Genomic DNA, 19,850 nt, shown 5'->3' on the forward strand with positions numbered 1-19,850 from the left:
AATTTTTGATTTATTTTCCAGTTATAATTCAGATATTTTAAGAATAATGTTTTTTATTAAGAATTTTTCCTCACATTTTTGTTGGTAGAAGAAAAAAGAAAAAAAGATGAATCTGCAATATGAATACCTATTCTAAAACATTATTGGTAAATGATAATATATCCAATTTGCATTAATGTTCTCTTAATTCACTGTTTAAAATTTCTGACCATTTTTTTTTTTTTTTGGAAATCTCACGAAAGCTACTGGGTAAACATGTGTATATATCTTGCTATTTTATTAATAGTATCAGAATTACTTTGGCGTCAGAATGGCATCCCAAAACAGCTCGAGTTCAGCATTTTCTTTCCTTTTGCTCACCTGACGGTTAAAATGATCGTTACATATCTGACAAATATAAAGTTTGGCAAAAATTGTTATAAATTAATAATAATGATTATTATTATGAAATATTAATTATTATTTAAAATTATTTTGGCAAAGGAAATGGCTCGATGCTGATATTTGAGTTTCAGAACGGAGATGGTTCAGTTAATGTATATGATGCGAATGTAGATTTGCGGCATTTATTATAATGACAATATTTCTGTTTTCTATGAATTTTGTTTCTGATTTTTGTAAAAATAGGGTTGATACAACTTGAATTTTTTTAAAAATTTTATTTTAAATTAATTTGAATGCAAATTTTTCAATGATTTATTCAGAAATTTAAAAATATACATAAAGAACATGTAACATTTTTTAGTAACTTTAAACCTTGATAAGTGGTCATTTGAAAAAAAAACAAATTAATAGATTTAATTATTAATACATTTTATTATAAATATATTTACTAATTTATCCAACTCATAAATAAAGTATGTAAAATTTTATTGCTTTAATGGAAACACATTGTTTGTTTTTGTAATATTACGATGTTGGCTTGTGATGAAAGAGCACTACGAAACAGGTGAAAAAAGAAAAACTTCAAGCATTCTGAAGTAAAAGATAAAATAGCTTTGAAAGTTGCTTCTGAGAGTCTGAATGGTGACATTTGACTTTATTAAAAAATGTCGAAATAAGGAGTTGGGCGTTATTTCACTGAAGTATTTTTTAATATCATTCAATTTTTAATTTTCACATGCAGTTTTTAATACCATACACTTTGTACATGTTTATATTATATGACAATTCAAAGTGTAAAAAAAAAAAAAAAAAAAAAAAAAAAAAAGCTCTTATTACTAGATTGTTCGCCGTTGCCTCATTAAAGTTCCAGAAACACAAGCCAAAATGAATGTACGGTCTGCGGCAATCAGGCTATTAACGAGGAGGAAATTCTGAGAAGTCATGATTATATTCTTGCCATTAATCTCAATGGAACAAACACTATAAAGCCAGATGTGTCCCTGATTGTTATAATTTCTGAAGCTTCCTTAAATACTAGATTAAATGCACTTAAATGAAATGAATCGATAATGTCAAAAATACAATTTATGTACAAAAAATGCCCATTGTGCAGAAAATAAATAAATAAAAACCTTATAATATCGAAGAATAAATGTGAAAATAAGACTAATTTAAGCAAAAATATTTCAAAATATATTTTTTAATTGCTATTTGTCATAAAAAATGAATAGAACGAGAGTGTAAGTTTATTAAGTTTTATAAGTTTAGTTATAAAACTGATATGGATTAAAAAAATATTTGAGGTAAAAGGCATAACAAAAAACAAACAACCCCATAGCTTTTTCCTTAAAAATATATATACTTTAGAGAGTACTTGACTTGGTCAGAAATTCAAAATGTGTTTGAAAAAATGTTTTTTTTCAAAAACATATTAACCTGATATTTAAACGGAGGCTATTATATGGTTGTGTTTAAGGCAAAGTTACTGAAAAGTCTTTTTTTTTTTTCTCGATTTCTTTTATGGCTGAAAAAATGTTTCTTAGCCTTATTTTTGTTCAAAAATATTTCTTTGCAGCTCCTCACTCGGGATGGGTGGATATGTGAAATTTTATTCATTATCTTCCATTTAAAATAGTTATGACAGTTGTAAATAATTTTTTTTAAAGGAATGTAAAAAGTTCTGCCTTCCGTACATATTATGTTTGTTCGAATTTTAAACGACTTTTGATTATATCAGGACAGAATTATGCAAATAGATTCAAACTTTCCCCATAATTTAATAAAATAATTTTGTTTTAAATATTTTTATTTGTCTTGACTTGTATTATGTTTGTAATGACAGTAATCTGTAATACATTTTTAGTCGCTTCCGGATTTGCTGGAGTTTTGAAATTCCATGCGCTCGTGTTTTCTTGGTAATACATTTTACTTAATATTTTCAGAAGTTAATCATTCATTAAATTTCATTTTAATTCTTCTCCAGTAGCACCACCTGGTTTAAAAAAATATTGATTAAAAGATTTCATTATACTTATAGTAATAAAGTATAAACTAAGGACAAAAACATAGGAAATAATGGAAATTAAAAAAAAATTTACTTTTTAGTATACATTAATAAAAATGAGTTTTAAAAATGTTTTAATTAAATTTATTATGTTTTACTCTCGAAAAAAATTCTTAAGTTGAAGAATTAAAAAAAAAAGACATTTTAAAATAATTTAGGAGGACAAGAAACTCCATCAGCATCGAGACTATCATTTTCGAAGGTATAGTTAAAAAATTGGAATAATAAATAAAATTTTCTTCATCAATTTTTATCTTTTTCATATTTAAAATTTCACAGAACGGATTCGCGTAAACTTCATATTTTTAAAAAAGAATTCGATCATTTATTAATTTTTTTCAATAAATACATTTCTACTAAATCTTATCTCAATTGAGCAAAATGGCAATGAAAAAGAAGACACAAATTCTTTTTTTTTATATATAAAGTGAACTTAATTGTTTCTATTCGAAATAATTCGAATAAGCAAATGGAACGTGCAAATTATTTTTTTCTACCTTCAGTTTCTGGATCCTCCATTAGCCTCCTTAAATTTGGGAGAAACCAACATACTTTGATTTTACCTTTCGATAAATATGGAAAAGCACGAAACAGATTTTTAAAGCATTCACTATTTTTATCATCACTTTAACAAGTTTTTCACCAACTTTAATTTTGTATGTAATCTTTGTAAGAGAACTTGTCACGAATCTACGAAGTTCTGCCGAATCACATTCTTTCATCTCGAATTTAAATGCTTCTTTGGAGACTATTATGGGATTCCTTATCCACTGTTGATTTTTTTTATCTATTTCCTCGCTCGAAAAGGAAATCGCACGTTTTTATATAACTGCCATGGTTAATATCTGACTTATTTACCTTTTGATTTCTTGATATTTTAATGCCGAAGAAATCGAGATATAATCCTTTCTAAATGACTGAAACAGCTACAAATATTGAAACAAGAACATTATCATTATGCAATAGATGTCGTTTAAATTTCTCTTACTAGAATAAATAGATTTCTTTGAGACAGGTCCCGATCAATGGTGGATATAATTTCCCTTTTTGCAAAATGGCTATATTTGTGAAAAATACAGTTCAGCCTCCTCGCGAGGAGGCTCCACATTCCTTAAGCGAAAGTTTTTTTTTTCTCGCATTTATTTTCCTTTTTAAAGTAAAATAGGACAATACGTCCTATTCATAAATAATAATAATGTGATTTATTAAAGTCATTTGTTAATTTACAATTTATTTAACATTGTCGTTAAATGAATTTGTAGCGCACATATCTACTATCTCATAAAGGTGATACTCCTCAACAAGCGGTAAAATAATTTTCCATGGTTTCAGTATCTTCCTTATTTTACTTTAAGGTTGCTCCTCTTTCCACCTTTATTGACAAAATTTCCTTTGAATTTATCTCTATTTTATGGATATCCACATTGAGTCCCAAATGCTTGGTCAAAGACACAATCGCATCGATAATGACTCCATAGGTACGATTAGGATGCTCACTCATATGAGATTAAATATGCTCTTTTCTCAAATTCCGTAGTCACCGACAGATTTCCGTCTAGGCAGATGAGACAGCTGTCCTAACCAAGGGTCTCTAGGTTGAAAGGACAGCGCGCAACTCGATTTAAAAAATGTTAGCTTAGTTGCGAGTTAAATAAATTTGTAAAAAAATACAAATTTTGTGCATTATGTTTATTAAGCTACTACAGCATTTATAAACACAAAGTGTCTGCTTAAATAATAGTGTGTGTTGTTCGTTTCAAGATCCCAGACTAGATCTTTTCGATGTTTATACTTCAATAAGGGGTGGTACGCAGAAAAAGGGGTGATTAGTACGCCTCCTGGTTCCGCAAATAATTCGAGTTCACCCTTTTGTTAAATCCTCCTCCTTTGTTAATCTCCTTCTTTCGTCTTCCCTCTCATCACTATTTTGATGAAATAAATATATCTTTACGCATGCGCATAAACGCGGAGGATTTCCGAATCCGAAAAAGAATAATACGAGGTAAAAGCATTGCAATGAATCAAAATAAAGGCACATGCATATCACCAAGTGAATGAAATAGGAAATGAATCTAAAATCGGTTATTCATATGATATTTAATTAAAAATGCGTTGAAATATAAAACTAAATTATTAAAAGAAGGGTCTCGTATTACGTTCTACTAAGGCCGCAAAACCTAAATCAATCGCTAATTATGTTCATGAATGATATTAAATATTTTATTGTTATAACACAGAGTTCTTGATACTTTTCTTTCGGCTTTTGGAATTGCAAACGTGAATTTAGGAGAACAAATTCTATTACATTTATCATTTTGCCATTATCAAAATAATTTTAACATATTCCTAACCAATCTGCTAGATGTTACTATGAGTATAGGGTTCACAGGTTGGCAGCATCTGTTCTAGAACATCAGGAGTTGAAGTTCAGAAAAACGAATCAATTACAACATCATCTACGGGTCATTTTTTTGGTTTCTAAAGACTCTCTCGTTATTTCGACTTTCTATCATAAGTGCGCCCTCAAGGCATCGTTACATAGATGGAAATGAAAAGCAACCGCAAATTTATAAATATATAAAATAATGGCCAATATCAGTTGAGAAAAGTGTGACGCGACCTCTGCACGATTGTGTCCGCGGCTCAGAATTCCGAAACCCCGACAGCTATCTCAAGAAGGGAAAGGAAGGTCGGTAGTGGAAAAGCAAAAGGTCAGTCGCTGCGGGGCCTGACCTCGCCGCTAACCGAAACCGATCGACCACGCGGAAGTTTCTTTTCCATTCCGATCGAACATTAAGCAATTACACGTGAAATGCATATATATGCTAATCAGAAGATTGTCCACTCACAACCGGAAGTCTCAAACGGCGAAAAGCGTTCTGTCAACAAGGCGAGGTTCAATGCTGCCAACCCGGTGAAATATCTCACTGACAGCCCTTAACTGACTTCCAAAGTAGACTTACTCCTTCACTAAACTGATTAATTATTCGGTAAGTGTTACGCGCAGCTGTATTTGTTTTGTAAACTTTCTACTTGTTGAACTGGACTTAAATTCACTTGAAGGAGAACTATGAAATGATCAACGTCCCGGATTTAACCTGGGCACTCCCGGTTTTAGACTCCTTGTCCTTTCTTTTTATTTTTTTAGACTTTATTTTTTTATTTTTACGCAGATAGTTCATGCCAAATTTTTAAAGAGATAAATTTAAACTTAATATTTTAAAATTAATTTTTGAAGAATTCTTTTTTTTTTTCTAAATTTTTTTTTACACTTGAAATGCAGTCGTTCTGATTCAGTAACCTCAATTTCTATAATGTAGTTCCTTGGAACATTATTAAATTCCATGTGTAGGTTTATGGTGTCATTAATGTCGTTTGCAAAATGACCAGACATTACCGATTAATTGTAACAGTCCCAATTTTCGATTAATTGTCTCAGTACGATATCGTCCTTGTAGAATTTCTTAACTGAAGGATACTGAGTTGAAGCCCAGAAAATCTGGTTCTTTTAAATGCATTAACCTTCTGTTTCTCATCTCACCCTTGTTGGTTATTGCAGTAGAATAAGAATAAAAATGAATGACAAGTATTTAAGAAAAGGAAAGAATATCCTTTTTGGCTTGTAAATATTCGTTGAAATGAGTTATACACCGATGTGTTCTATCCTAATTATAGTATGTAATAATGCAAGTGAAGAAGCAATTGTTGAAATAATTTTAGCTGAAATTCAAGACATTTTTCATCAGCAGTCAATGACATCATATTTACAGTCAGCATTAAATGTGATTATAAAATAATCTCCGATAAAAAAATCATGTTTTGGGTAAACTTTAATTATTTTTTAAATGATAGAAAAAAGGTACGTTCGTTTAGAATTTTCACATTTGATAAGTTGCATTCAATTAATTTTGAGAATAATGGTGAATGGAGAATCGAAAGAAATGTTTTAATAATTATTTTGGAATTTTTTAATGTAAAACATGCTTGAATTAATTTGTCAGCCCTAATTAGAGCCCGCACAACGATTAATGGGCTTCCAATTTCCGTCGTAGGATGAGTTATAGATAAATGACGAGAACCGTAGTGAGATGAGCAACTGCAACCAGATGACAAACACTATAGTTGAGTGAGCATACACTCTTCATGCTATTCTGAAACCAGTTGAGATGACGAGCGCTGTAGTGAGATGAGCAACCATATTCACGTGACGACCACTGTAGTGAGATGTGAAATTGTAATAAGAAGACAAACACTACAGTTGAGTGTACTGTAGAACACTGTAATGAGATGAACAATTATAGTCAAATGACGAGCAATGCAGTGATATGAAGATCCACTCTTGAAGCTACTTCGAAAACAGTTTAGATCGAAGCAAATTTTATTTCTATCAGATTTTCGCATACACTCTTGAGTCATGACTAGAATCATGGCTCAAAATCATAAACGTATCTATCTTTATGGAGAGAAAATAATGAAGCTCTATTTTGGAGCATTATCAATTAAACTTTTCTTAATTCAAGTTTGAGAATCCGAAAAATAAATAAACAAGATAATTCAAAAACGATAAAATAGCTATTTGGAAATGAACCCTCCCCCCTTGGAAAAAAATACGGAATGAGACAAAGTTCCGTAAATAATGAATTTTCCTATATCTATTTTATCTGTAAGATGACTTTTCCATGTTGGTCATATTCAAAGTAATCATATTCTATGCATTATAACAGTTTGAAAAGTTAATTCTTCAGGAGCTGAATTTAAAAGGAATCTTAATATATATATTCCATCTAGTTTAGTATAATAGTCTAATTATAATAAAAAAAGAAATAATTCTAAATCGGAGTAAATGAAATCGACTTAAGCTACAATAAATCACAAATGTTTTGCTTTCAAGATAAACGTACACTTAACCATCTGCAAGAATTTTACCAGATTCTTAATACAAATGCAATCGATATTTTAATCTTTTATGAGCAGTTGCTCAAGAATTCAATCCAAGATTAATAGCTTATCATTAAGCCATAAAAAAAAAAAGAAAGCCATAAAGGACGACTTCGTCACACCTATGATCAGTTATTCTAACATTGATTTTATGAAGCTTATTTCCTGGCCACTTTTTATTTCGTTAAGGTTAATTAAATAAATCAGATTTATATAAGAGCATTTGTTTACAGTATAATTATAAAATTACGGCTCGCATCCTTCGAAGGAGATTATTTCTACAAATTTATTACAAGTGAAGGCCTTGGGTGGAATGTGATGCGTTTGTTTCTTATCTTTTCAAATGACTGGATTAGTAAAATAAACAATCCCTTAAAGTGTTCCAGAGCGAAAAGTTAACAGAAGGACACATTTTGGCCTCCACGTCGGTGTGACGATTTGCAATTAGATGGTTCTAATGCTTAAAAGGAAGTTAAAGAAGAAAAACGTAACTAATTGGAAATGACAGTTAATCTACAATTGCCTCTATATGAAAAAAAAAATAATTTTTTTGTATGAAACACGACAAGAATTTGACCTCCGAGTCTTATAACCTATCCGTGAAACTATTCTTGATTTTGTTTTAGTGAGTGTATGTTTTCTTTTCGATAATTATACGATATAATTACTTACACACGAATTTCTGACAACATGTCCGTGAAATATTTCTCATATTGATGCATTTGCGACTGTCTGGGAATTTTGAAAACGTCTTTGCAAATTGAGAACCAATTCATCCATTCAAAAAAAGTTGTTAGATTTCTTTCTGTGCTTTTAATTAATAGTGATAGTAAATGACCGTTTAAAGTAGCAGAATATAATCAAACATCTCTACTACTACTACTATTAATGAATGTATGTGCGTCTGTGTTGGAATTTTCCTTCCAGACCTCTTGATCTAGAGTTACTAAACTTGGCACATGCATACTTTGGAGAAAAATGTGCGCCTCGAAGAGTTCTTTAAAAAAATATTTAATCTTTAACTAATTAAAATTTAAACCAAACTTTGAAATCGTTTCACTGTAACTGCCAACAATATTGCAGTAAAGAAACGAGTTTTATATCATCTTAAAATTCCAAAATTTATCTTTTTAATGGATCAGTTTAATAGCCCTGCAAAGTTTCTCTGAATTTTGGCAATTTTTTAAAATTTATTTTATATTTTCAACAATGTATTTCGCTATTGTAAAGATACTCAGATTGTTCCCATTGTTACTACAAATATATCCTTCTGGATTTTTTCGCCAGCTGATGATGTGTACAGGAGGAAATATTTTTTTTTTTTTTTCAAAATGAGTAGATTTCTTTCTGTTTAAAGTATACTTACTTTTAATAAACCTTTTGAAGTTTTGTTGCAGTTGTTTTATTTGTTTTACAATGTAGTTTTTAAAAATCGCCTGGATTCACTGAGTTATTAAAAGCAGACAATTTTACTTTTTAAAAGGATTCTGCATATTATAATATTTTAGTAATTTGAAATTTGCGAGAATTTTAATACTGAGTAAATCCAGATATATTACCTAGAGTTAAATAAAAAGGAAAGCAAACGAGAAGTAAAGAAGATGAAAGAATATCTCTCTTTTACGATCTGAGGTTTTATCGAATGTGGATGGATTTGATGGCATATTCATATTTCGCCACATAAAAGGCAAAGTTTTCTTGTTTGATGTGTCGATGAGAGGAACAAATGGCAAGAATAAAAGATTTGATAATTGTTAAACGTATTCAAAACGCATTCACTCTATCACATTAGTGTCCATCAAAAATTGATTTTTTTTCTGATTACTATTTCTGAATTATTATTAGTCCCAATGACACATAATTGGACATCGTTTCCATCCTCATTCTTATGAACATCATCTTATTTATCAATTGGTTTTCGAAATTATTTTAAAACAGTGCATCATTTTGTGATATGCTTGCTAAAATTTGAAAGAAGAAATTAAATTTGAAACTATATCAAGGGGACAAAATAATTCTTTATCTTATTAATCTCTTTCTTTAAATAAAATCATTTTCTAAAATTCATATCGCTCTATTTTAATTCGATTTTCACTTGTACATTTTCTCCCAAACCCTAGAGGCTTTTATTTACTTAAAAGTGATGGATCAGTCTTGTCTAATGAGAGTGTTTGAATAACATGAGAATATCAGATCCTTTTATTTTATGCGTCTCGAAGCTATACTTCCAACAAAGCCAAGATTAATGTTTCATCATTCATTAAATATTAGCTAATACATTATCAAGCGCTAAACCGTCATTGATGCGTAACTATTTATTTTGCGATCCCATTATTTTTGATATCTGGATGATAATGCAATGTGGTCACATATAGAGATGATACACAGATAATGGCAGAACATTGTTTAGGTCCTCTCGGAGAGGCACGAGTAATGAACTCTTTAAGAAATAAAATCACATCAAAAATAAGTCAGGAAACGTTGGGAAAAATAGGCGAATTCTGTTTCACTCGTCATGGTAAAAAATAAAAAATCATAGTACTCTATAATATATCAAGCCACATTAAGAAGACAATATATGAGAAAAGACTTTTTGTTTTGACTCTTCATTATCAGAATAACAATAATGCCTTATGAGAAATCAAACCACCTTACGAATAATTCTGCGAACTTGTGAAAAAAAATAGATAGAACCTGTTAGACATCATTGTCAAAAGAATCATAATCCCCATAAGATAACAAACAACATTAAGAATAATTCTGGAAGCATGTGAAAAAACAGACGCTGTTTCACTCATCATTGTCAAAACGAATCATAATGTCTTACAAGATATCAAGCCACCTTAAGAATAATCCTGAGAACGTGTGAAAAAATACACACGTATTCGATGTTTTCTGTTTGACTCGTCATTGTCAAAAGAATCATAATGGCCTATTAGATGCCAAATCACCTTAAAAAAATTTCTGGAACTTGAGAGAAATATACATATTCTTTTTGACTCATTTGATTCATAGACATTTTCTATTTGACTCGTCTGATTCATAGACATTTTTTATAATCATAATTCCCTATAAAATACCAAACAATACTAAGAATAATTCTGGAAGCATGTGAAAAAAATAGTTTTCAGTTTGTATTCAGTTTGACTCGTCGTTATGAAAAGAATCTTAGTGCCCCATAAGATATCAAACCACCTTTAAAATAATTATCGAAGCCTGTGAAAAAATAGACACATATTCGCTGTTTTCTGTTTGGCACATCATTGTCAAAAAGAATCATAATACAAAATAGGAGTATCAATAAATGGACTCAAACTTCCTCGTTTGTCTTTTCGTCGCGCCTCCTCATCACCTACATTTCTCATTCCGAAATGACGCTATTTCCAAACCCCCTTTTTTTTCTTCAAAGCGTTTAATCCTGTTTATGAATTCCCATATTTACGTCTGGCTTCGATCACTCGTTGAGAAATCGGAGAAACCACAAACAGACCCGCGCGGGAGGCGCCGAAGTGACCGGTCACCCTTGACGACAGACCCGCCGCCGGCCCCAAACAAACACTCGGAGGGAAAAAGAATTTTTTTGGAAGTGACCGAAGCGTGGATGACCCACATTATCATCTTTTATGCTTTCCAACATTCAATGACACAGTTTTCCTGGGATATGTGCTTTTTTACGCAACGGACAACAAACGAAGCAACGTGCTAACTCTGCTGTCCACTCGGTTGGCGAGATCGGACTGACCAGGTGTTGTTTTCAGGGTGTTAACGGAATAGGATAAAAGCAGCGATGTTATTGCAAGCGATTGCCGAAATAGCATTTAATAACTTTTGGTAAGTGTCCTTTCTTTTGAGTACATCTTGTGCCATTAACTGTCTGCCACCAAACATTTTCGCCCATTTTGATTATTTCACACACAAATTTCGATATGGAATAATTTTTCGGCTAAACGGTTATAAAAACATTCGGACATGAAATTGTATTATTTATTTTTAAATTCTTTCGAAGTTTATTTTATTCCATTTGTTATAAAAATGGGATTTTTGTTTTTCAGGGATATTTTTATGGACATTTATTTTACCGTGAAACTATTCTCTTTATATTTTAGTATTTGGGATCTAATTTTACGTATTACTTTTAAATCCTAGAACCATTCATAGATTTTTGTTGAATATTGTCCTTCTATTATTGATAAATTTGTTAATGTTATAAATTTGAAAAACTTTTATTTATTGGGCATTTTTAATAAAACAATTTTTTCTTATTTTGATTTTAATAATTAATTTCTTCAAATTTTTCTTGCCTTCTATCGTAATATTTTCTCACAGGATGGAAAAGGAATAAACATCTTTTTAAGACACTTTCGCAAATAAAATTCGAAAGCATAATTCAGAAAATTTCTTTTTCTATTTAATATTGCTTTATATTATCTAGTACTCATACGATTCTAATCCATAGAGAAATATTTTAAATGCCTTAAACGAGGGTAATCCGATTCCATATTAAGTTGATTCGCTATTTCGAGTTTAGTTCTAACAGTGAGCCAACGGCTGTGTGTAAGTATTTTACATGTAGAAAATATTCTATCGAGGATCGAGCATTCTCACATTTATGGTGTGGGAATGTATAGTGAGCTAGAATCTCAAGTATCTTCTTTGTCATTCGACCACATTTCAAAATTCAAGATCCTTCCACAGAAGTTGTCTTCAAATTTAGATGTTAGCACAAATTAATTATGAAAAGCAACTTAATGACAGCGATTTAATAAATTATGCCTTACTTATCAAAAATATTATCTTAATTTATTAGCTCTTTAAATGCCGTGTTAATTGGTTAATTTAAGTATTTCTTTGGAATTTGTTAGTATATCTTCTGATATAATGGGTTTCAATTTAAAGGTTAAATTTTTACCTGTACTTTTTTTGTTACTTCTGAAACCTGATTTGGAAAAAAATCTGATTAATATTGTTTCTTTCAAAACTCTGTTGCGATTTTAAAAACAATGTTATATTTTAACTATACAAAGATCACTTTGTAATGTTATCTGAAAGAAAGAAAAACGTGCTAAAGAATAAAGCAAAATATGTAGTATTTAAATACTTTTATGCAGATAAATAAATGATAAAAATTAACTAACTTCAACTAAATGATTCTAGGAAAAAACAATAATAATTTTTTCAGTTTTGAATGTTTTCCGAATGTTAACAGTTTTCAGTTTTATATCTTGGAAATTTTGCTATTTCCTTGAGCGAGGATTGAATTTGATATATTTAACTTTGATATATTTAAGTCATTGCGTTTTCGAGTTATTGCATCTACATGCTTCTGAAAGTACAGATCGACAGACAGTTGACTCCTAGTCGGATATTTGGCACAAAATTTGTAAAGTGTTTACGATAGATAATTCTGTGTACAGAATCTTATTATTGTAGCTCTTTTCGTTTTATAGTTTTAGTGTTAACTTTTGTTTGAGCAGCCGGACAGACAGACTACCTCTGAATGAATTTTGCTCAAAATTTGACAGAAATCTACAAATGTGCAATAAAGACCAAATTTAGTCAGCCTAGTTCAAAGCGTTTCTGAGTTATCTTTGTCACAGACGGACGGACGTTTTCCAAAAATGTGTTTTTCGAATTCCGGGGGAGGGGGTCTAAAATGCATTCGAGATTGTGATTGTATTAATAATGTAAGCGTGGAGAAAGTATTGCAATCGTCAAAAATCTCGAGTGAGAATTTTTTTAAAGATTACAATATTTTCTCTATACTTCGCATACGATAACGTGAAAAGGAATCGAATCAAAAGTAAAATGAATCACCGTCCACAACCATATTTTTAGAAGCACGCACCTCGAATTCCACGAGGGATCATGACAAAGCGTGCACATACGGCCAGAAGCTGTGTCTATATCTGTTCTTAAATCTTTCACGCACGCTCTAAATGGTATGTAAAACATTTCAACACCTGCGAACCTACAACTTCACCGGGGTAATCCTGCTCTTCGTGACAGCGATGGCACGTGTTGTCTTCGGTCACTTTTCCACGTCTGGACCTTGCTATCAGATGTTTCGTTTTTTTCACGTGTTTACGTGCGGCCAGTTGGCTGTAATTCACCTCGCCGTGATGCAATGTATCTAAAGACGCCGATTATGCAATTAACCTTTTCTGGCGTAGAAAAAAAATAGATAGCAGCCGGTCAAAAAAAAAAAAAAAAAAAAAAAAAACACGGCGTGACCCGAATGCGGAACGAGCTAAACACTTGTTTGTGTTTCCAAATTGAGAATCGTTTCTCGTCACTTTCGAAGATTTTAATTAGAAATATCGAAGCTCGCTTTCCTTCAATAAGCATATAAATCTGCCATTGAATTGCAGATGTCTTATCGTCTTAACTATAAGAAATAAAAATTGTTATTCGCGGCGGCATGGAGAAAATATAGAAAAAAAAAATATTTAATAGGATGATTTTCGGATTATATGAAAAATATATTCATAGAACAATATCGAAAAATTCATGGAAAAAATTATAGTGTTCTTGAAGTACAATCAGCTCTAGTTTATTCGCTTTCAATCCGCAAAACTGTCGATAAAAATCATAAATCAACACGAAAATTCTGTTAAAAACTTTTTATTTACAGAAAGGATCCTATAGATACAAGCACTTGTTGTAATAATAAGTTTATTAGTTCATTTTTATTTATTTTTTTGTATCAAGAGTAATTTATTTTTGTTTTTGATATCAAAATATTTGTTTTTTTAATGATTCAAAGTTTTTTAAAAATAGTATTTTGGAATTACCAAACGCAAATGATTGGAGTTTGGATTCCAATGTGACAGATTGGCAATCCGGGTTGATTGCCAATCTGTCTTACGATTTATTAACGTGTATGTGAATGTGATAACTTAAAGAAATTCGATGAACTATGCAAGTAAAATTTGGTACGTGTTGTTGTCACCAAATTTGTAGACTCTGATCAAATTCGGTGCTGATTCGCAAAGTGAAGAGATTTTTGATATATGCACGATTTCTTCACAGTTTGTTGAGACACAAAATATATAAAATTGTATTACTAATCACTCACACACGCACGCACACACGCACACGCACACGCACACACGCACACGCACACACACAAATGAAAGGAGAATCTTTAAGGGCCTTTCAATATATCTCGACACGTCCTCTGAACTTGTCTTCAGGGACATTTGGATTTTAACGGACAATCGTGCCTCATATAGCACCTTTTTCATTGGACGAAAATGAGGGACAAGACTAGCATGAATATCTTAGACATTGTCAGGCTCTCTGCAGAACACTCTATACACTTTCAGTGGGTCCCCTCATATGTTGGTTTAAATGGTAATGAGATAGCGAATAACTCAGCTAAGACCTGCCTCAGCTGACATATTTCATGGTGATGCAACACTCTTATTTTGAAATTTCCTTTATCATAAAGATGGAATCGAGTGCGCTTTGGAGGGTCGCACCTGCTCACCCTTGGTACTTTGGTAAGAGTCCTGGTTGATGTCACCGTTTGGATATTTCTAGAAAACAACAAACGGCTCACTCTCGTTTTTTGAGTGGACACAACAAATCCCTCACCTTTCAACATGGGCGGAGGGTCTTTGCTGAATGTCCTTGGTGCAAGGCAGATTAAGCCTCCCCCAATCATATTTTTATATATTTAAATTTTACTATTTTTGAGATTTTATGGGATCCGCTTTTGTTTTTGGACTTTTTAGAGATCTTTGGTTTCATGGAGGTGTTATAGAGCAGCTATACCGCCTGGAATCAGAAACAACAAAAACAATAGTTGAGAGAAGAAAGTTTTCAGTTTTTTTAAAATAGCTTTTGTTTCACCTTAGAATTATTTACTTAGACCTTGATTTCGAGAGTAAATTGAAATTGATCTGAATGTCTGATATTGGACTTCAACGGACTTAAATACTTCTTGGATTTTACATCAAGAAAACATCGAAAAACACCTGATTTTTTTTTGTGCTAGTTTTTTGAAACGTTTTTATAAAATAGTTGAAATTTACATACAATATTTTTTAGAATAGAAAAGTAAACAAACCAATTTGTAAATTAATTTTTTCTCAGAAGTGTTAATTTGGTCATGAAGCGAGTACCCAGTAGTAATTTGTGTGAAATTAGTATCTAACAGTAAGTGTCAGCTGGCAACATTAAGGGAGCTTACGTCTCCATTTCGAAACCCACGTTGAACTCTTAAGTATTTATTGGGTTGTTATCTGCAAGATGAGCATAACATTTGTTCCTTAATCATTATTAAAGCATCCAGGTCAGTATGCAAGAAAATGCAGGTATATTTGAAAATATTTGATTTAAGCTTATCATTTTCATTTTTGTCTGTAAAATACTATGTAATTTCATGGTTCTTGAATTTCCTTCCTTCATTAAGAGTGGGAATCCTGTGCGAGCTCGCAATACATACTGTGGGACTGTGTAATAACTCTTTCTGTAAGAGATTTCATAGCATATACATTTCTGTCTTATCTTCTACATCTCAAAGTCACGATGAAACATCTTTAGTGGTAATGGCAATCCTTTGTCTGTGTAATGGAATGTCTTTCCCTTTTCCTAATCACGACCCTTGCATCATTTGTGATAGATTTCCAATGCAAGCTTTTTTAAATTCATTCAAGGCGGCTGTCTGTTTCGCCTCTCAATATTATTAGGATTTTAATATGTTTAATCAATTTATTAATGTGTTTTCTAATAGTTCCATGAAAGATAATAACTATGTAATCTTCAACGTAATCCCAAGATACTAATTAAAAGGCATTGTGCAACGATGTCGTTAGTTTTTAATTCTATGGGAAAATTTTTAATATATATTTACAGTTTCTCTTATTTTTAGGCTGGAAATTAATTTCATAGATGATTGCTTTATAAATAAGCAATAGAGCTCATAGCTAATTCGGAAGTTGTCTTTTGAAAAGATATTAGATACAAATTAGGGAAAAGAGCTTATGTCTGCATTCAAAAATTATACGAGTGTCTATACATATACCTATCAAACAGGAGGAAATCGACGAAAAAACAGATAATGAGTCCCATATTACACGTAATTAAAATTTAACATTTTCATAATTTTTGATAAAATACCGAAACAAATCATTTAGAAAAGCAAATTTATATTCTTTCTTATCTTTTTATGAACCTATGCAGGCGTATATTCTAATACTTTATTCTAATATTTTTAGTCAGATTAAAGGTAAATGTACTATCACATTTCAATATACTTTTAACTTAACTGTAGATTAATTGTTATTTTTTAATTTAAGTTTTGTATTAAAATTGCATATGTTTTTATTTATTATGATTAGGCAGCAGTAATTTGTACTCAGTATAATTTAAGTAGACACTCGTGTCAATAAACGCTATAATAAGTAAAGGAATGAAATGAAACATATAGAAACCTGGCCACTTGTACTTGAGAGGGCGTTAATCAAATCGTCACAGTATTTTGTAATTCATTGTATTTATAAATTTTCATCGCCACGTTCGTCAAATTTACTTAGCAAATAAGCCAACAAATTTTTTAAACCAACCTGTCCTTTGCTCATTGGCCATAAGCAGCTATCTAGTCTAATTCCCAGTAGCGTATTTAATTGCAGATACGCCACTAGGAATAAGTAATTATAAACAATATTCTGATTCGCATTGAGGCACACAGCTAAATCTGAATGACCGGACGCCGCGATAGCATTGGCGGAAACAAAGGTAGAGTTATAAGGGCTTGTCACAGGACACGGTACAACCTCTTCTGTAGAAGATACGTCCTATCATCGAAAGGATTTAGCTGACCCCCACCAATTCTGTGCTCACAAGGCAGCGAGAACCAACCATCATTCCAGAAGCTTCCCATCTCCATATATGAGGTGCTCCTTGGGGGAGGGGGGCAGAATTGGAAATGAGCAACAGTTCGCTTGTAATATTCGCAGTTAGTAACTAGGTGATTTTTGAAAGTGCAGAAATTTGTTCGATAATGTATTCCTTACATATCAGAATTTTTTGCAAGTGGAACCTGCATCCCTCTTTGTACGAGACCTTAATATTAAGAAACTTCTTTCAAAAACTTATTCATCAAGTAGTTTTAATGGACAATTTTATTCTAAATTAATATTTAACGCCTTTTAATCTTTTCCTTATCAATGCCTCAGTTAGTTTCCTAGCAACTTTTCGCTTCGAAAAACGCCAATAATCATTTCATAAATCAATTGTTTCATAAATTTACAGGATTTTTCACATGAGTAATTAGGACAAGAAATCAGTAATCTAATTGACTTTTTTCCCCCCAATTATTGATTTTGTGTTTTCATTGTTCGTGTAAAGCTAAGGCTGTGAAATGTTGACTTAATTTCACTTTCGATAGATCGGTTTGTCTTTTACCTCATTACTTTTGTGTTGTAAAATAACATTTATTTCATTGGTGTATTTAGCTTCTGACCTATAAGCTTTGCGTTTTTACGAGATTTTGGAAGTACTTTGAAAGAATTAAAAAGCATGAAATCATGGATCATTAGCGTAAATTATTATCAGTTAAATTGAGAAAGGATATATATATATCATACGGACCACGCTCGTATAGAAATCTGTTGCACTTTCTTGACGGAGGAGAAAGCTATCTTCTTTTATTCTTACAAGCTTGAAGGATGTGATACCATAGAACAGTGTAAATAGGTGATATAAGTAGCAATTTTTTTTGCCAAAACAAGATATGGTGGATGAAAAGCTTCCGGAATGGTGGTTGCTTCTCGCTGCCCTTGTGAGTACGGAGTCAGCTATCCCTTACAGATGATGGATATGCCTTCTACGGGGCAGGTAATACCATGGCCGATAACAGCCCATAGGACTCAACCTTAATTCGCGACGTCCGGTCATTCAGATTTTTCTACTATATGCCTTCAAGTGGGTCGAAATGTCTGTCAAGGGTACCTATTTAATTTCCTTATTTTGAACTTTTTTGTTAATAAATTAATTAGTGATAAGAAATACACGCATAGTATAATTTTTCCCTTTTCAAGGAAAATCGATAAAGATATCACAATAAGAGTAAGTAAACATTTTTAAAAAATGCTATTCTCTTCTATATGATAAATTTGAAAAATAATGTAACTTGCTTTTTAATTCAATCTCATTTTCTAAAATAATTCCGCTTTATAATTAGAATACTTGTTTAGTTGAGTGGTTATTTAATTAATTTAGAATTCTTTCCTATCATTTTTGCTCTAAGGTAAGCGTATCGTGCTATTTTCAAATACTACATCCATACCATAAGTCACAAGAATAGCATAAAAATATGTTATCGAATTTTTGATTACTTAATACCCATATGGACAGAGCACTTTCGGTACTAGAAAAAACAAACAGAAATTATTCTTCAGATTGTATTCAGACTTAATTTTCCAACTGCTAAAAATGAAAATCGCATTCCTTGATTTACACATATTCAAACGAAATGAAATATATATATATATATATATATCAAATATAAATCGGATATAATTTAAACTGCCCAATATCTGCGATGAGGGTTTTAGAGAGAATTGATTTTGATGTTCTTTTGGTAGCTTCTGAAATAGGTTAAGTATGCGCATAATGTGCGATTCCTTGAAAAAGGGCAGTTGACCGCGGTAGCCTGGTGGTAAGGTTACCGTTTCGGAACCAGAGAGTTTAGATTCGAGACCCGATTCCATCGAAGGGCCGTCATGTAAGCGGATCCGGTGAACATTAAATCCGTCTGGCCTCCCGCTGGTGTGATGTGGAAGTTTGGAGAGGGGTTGCTAGCTCAGGTGTCGTCCTCACAATCTGACCGCGGTTCAAATTCCGAGATCCTTCCCAAAGCAATCTTAGTGTTACTTTAAAACGGGTCGTTAAATAGAACTTTGAAAAGGGGAAGAGAGAAGAAAGAAATTTGAGAAAATAATAGTCTATCAAAAGATCCTATATGATAGTGATATGTCCTAATGCTTGGAAATTTATTATAACGTATGATTGAATAACAAAAAATCTTTTGCATAGTGTAAATGATTGAAATGTTTCTTTCACCTTTATATTTTAAGAACAATTAAAAATGAAATCAACTGTGAAAAAATTATTAAAAAAATATCACTTTCAACTAGAAGAGGATGAAGCAAAAAAGTTATTATTTCAGTTTCTAGTAGAACTTCATGATCTCTCTCTAGATTCCCTTTTTGGAACTTGGAAGATCATTGGGTGGTTTCGATGGTAAGATTAGGGAATGTATTCTCTTTCGACCAACTAGAGCAAATCTAAATGAAGTTACAAAAGAATGGATTCAGTTTAAATTCTGACTCCATATAATGCCACGGCCAACACACAACGTTTTGTGCAACTGAATTAACGATTCAGGTGAGCATATAAAAATAGTGATCTTGCATAATCTTCTTTAAGATAGTAAATCGTACATTTTTACTCTTTT

The 19,850-nt window shown here is 31.5% G+C and overlaps 1 protein-coding gene across 4 annotated transcripts in view; it reads left to right on the plus strand.

The window, feature by feature from the left end:
* Positions 1-19,850, plus strand: part of LOC129968732 (NAD kinase-like) — a 123,233-nt gene that overhangs the window by 39,109 nt on the left and 64,274 nt on the right. The window contains exon 1 of one of the 4 annotated variants that reach the window (XM_056082922.1): positions 10,925-11,218. The exons of the other annotated variants lie outside the window; for them this stretch is intronic. Coding sequence (XP_055938897.1) covers positions 11,175-11,218 — 44 coding nt within the window. The 5' untranslated portion in view covers positions 10,925-11,174. Of the gene's footprint in view, positions 1-10,924; positions 11,219-19,850 lie in introns of those variants that run through there. 4 annotated transcript variants of the gene reach the window in all.

The sequence above is a fragment of the Argiope bruennichi genome, chromosome 5 (assembly GCF_947563725.1).
Source record: "Argiope bruennichi chromosome 5, qqArgBrue1.1, whole genome shotgun sequence".
In the NCBI taxonomy this organism is placed as follows: domain Eukaryota; kingdom Metazoa; phylum Arthropoda; class Arachnida; order Araneae; family Araneidae; genus Argiope; species Argiope bruennichi.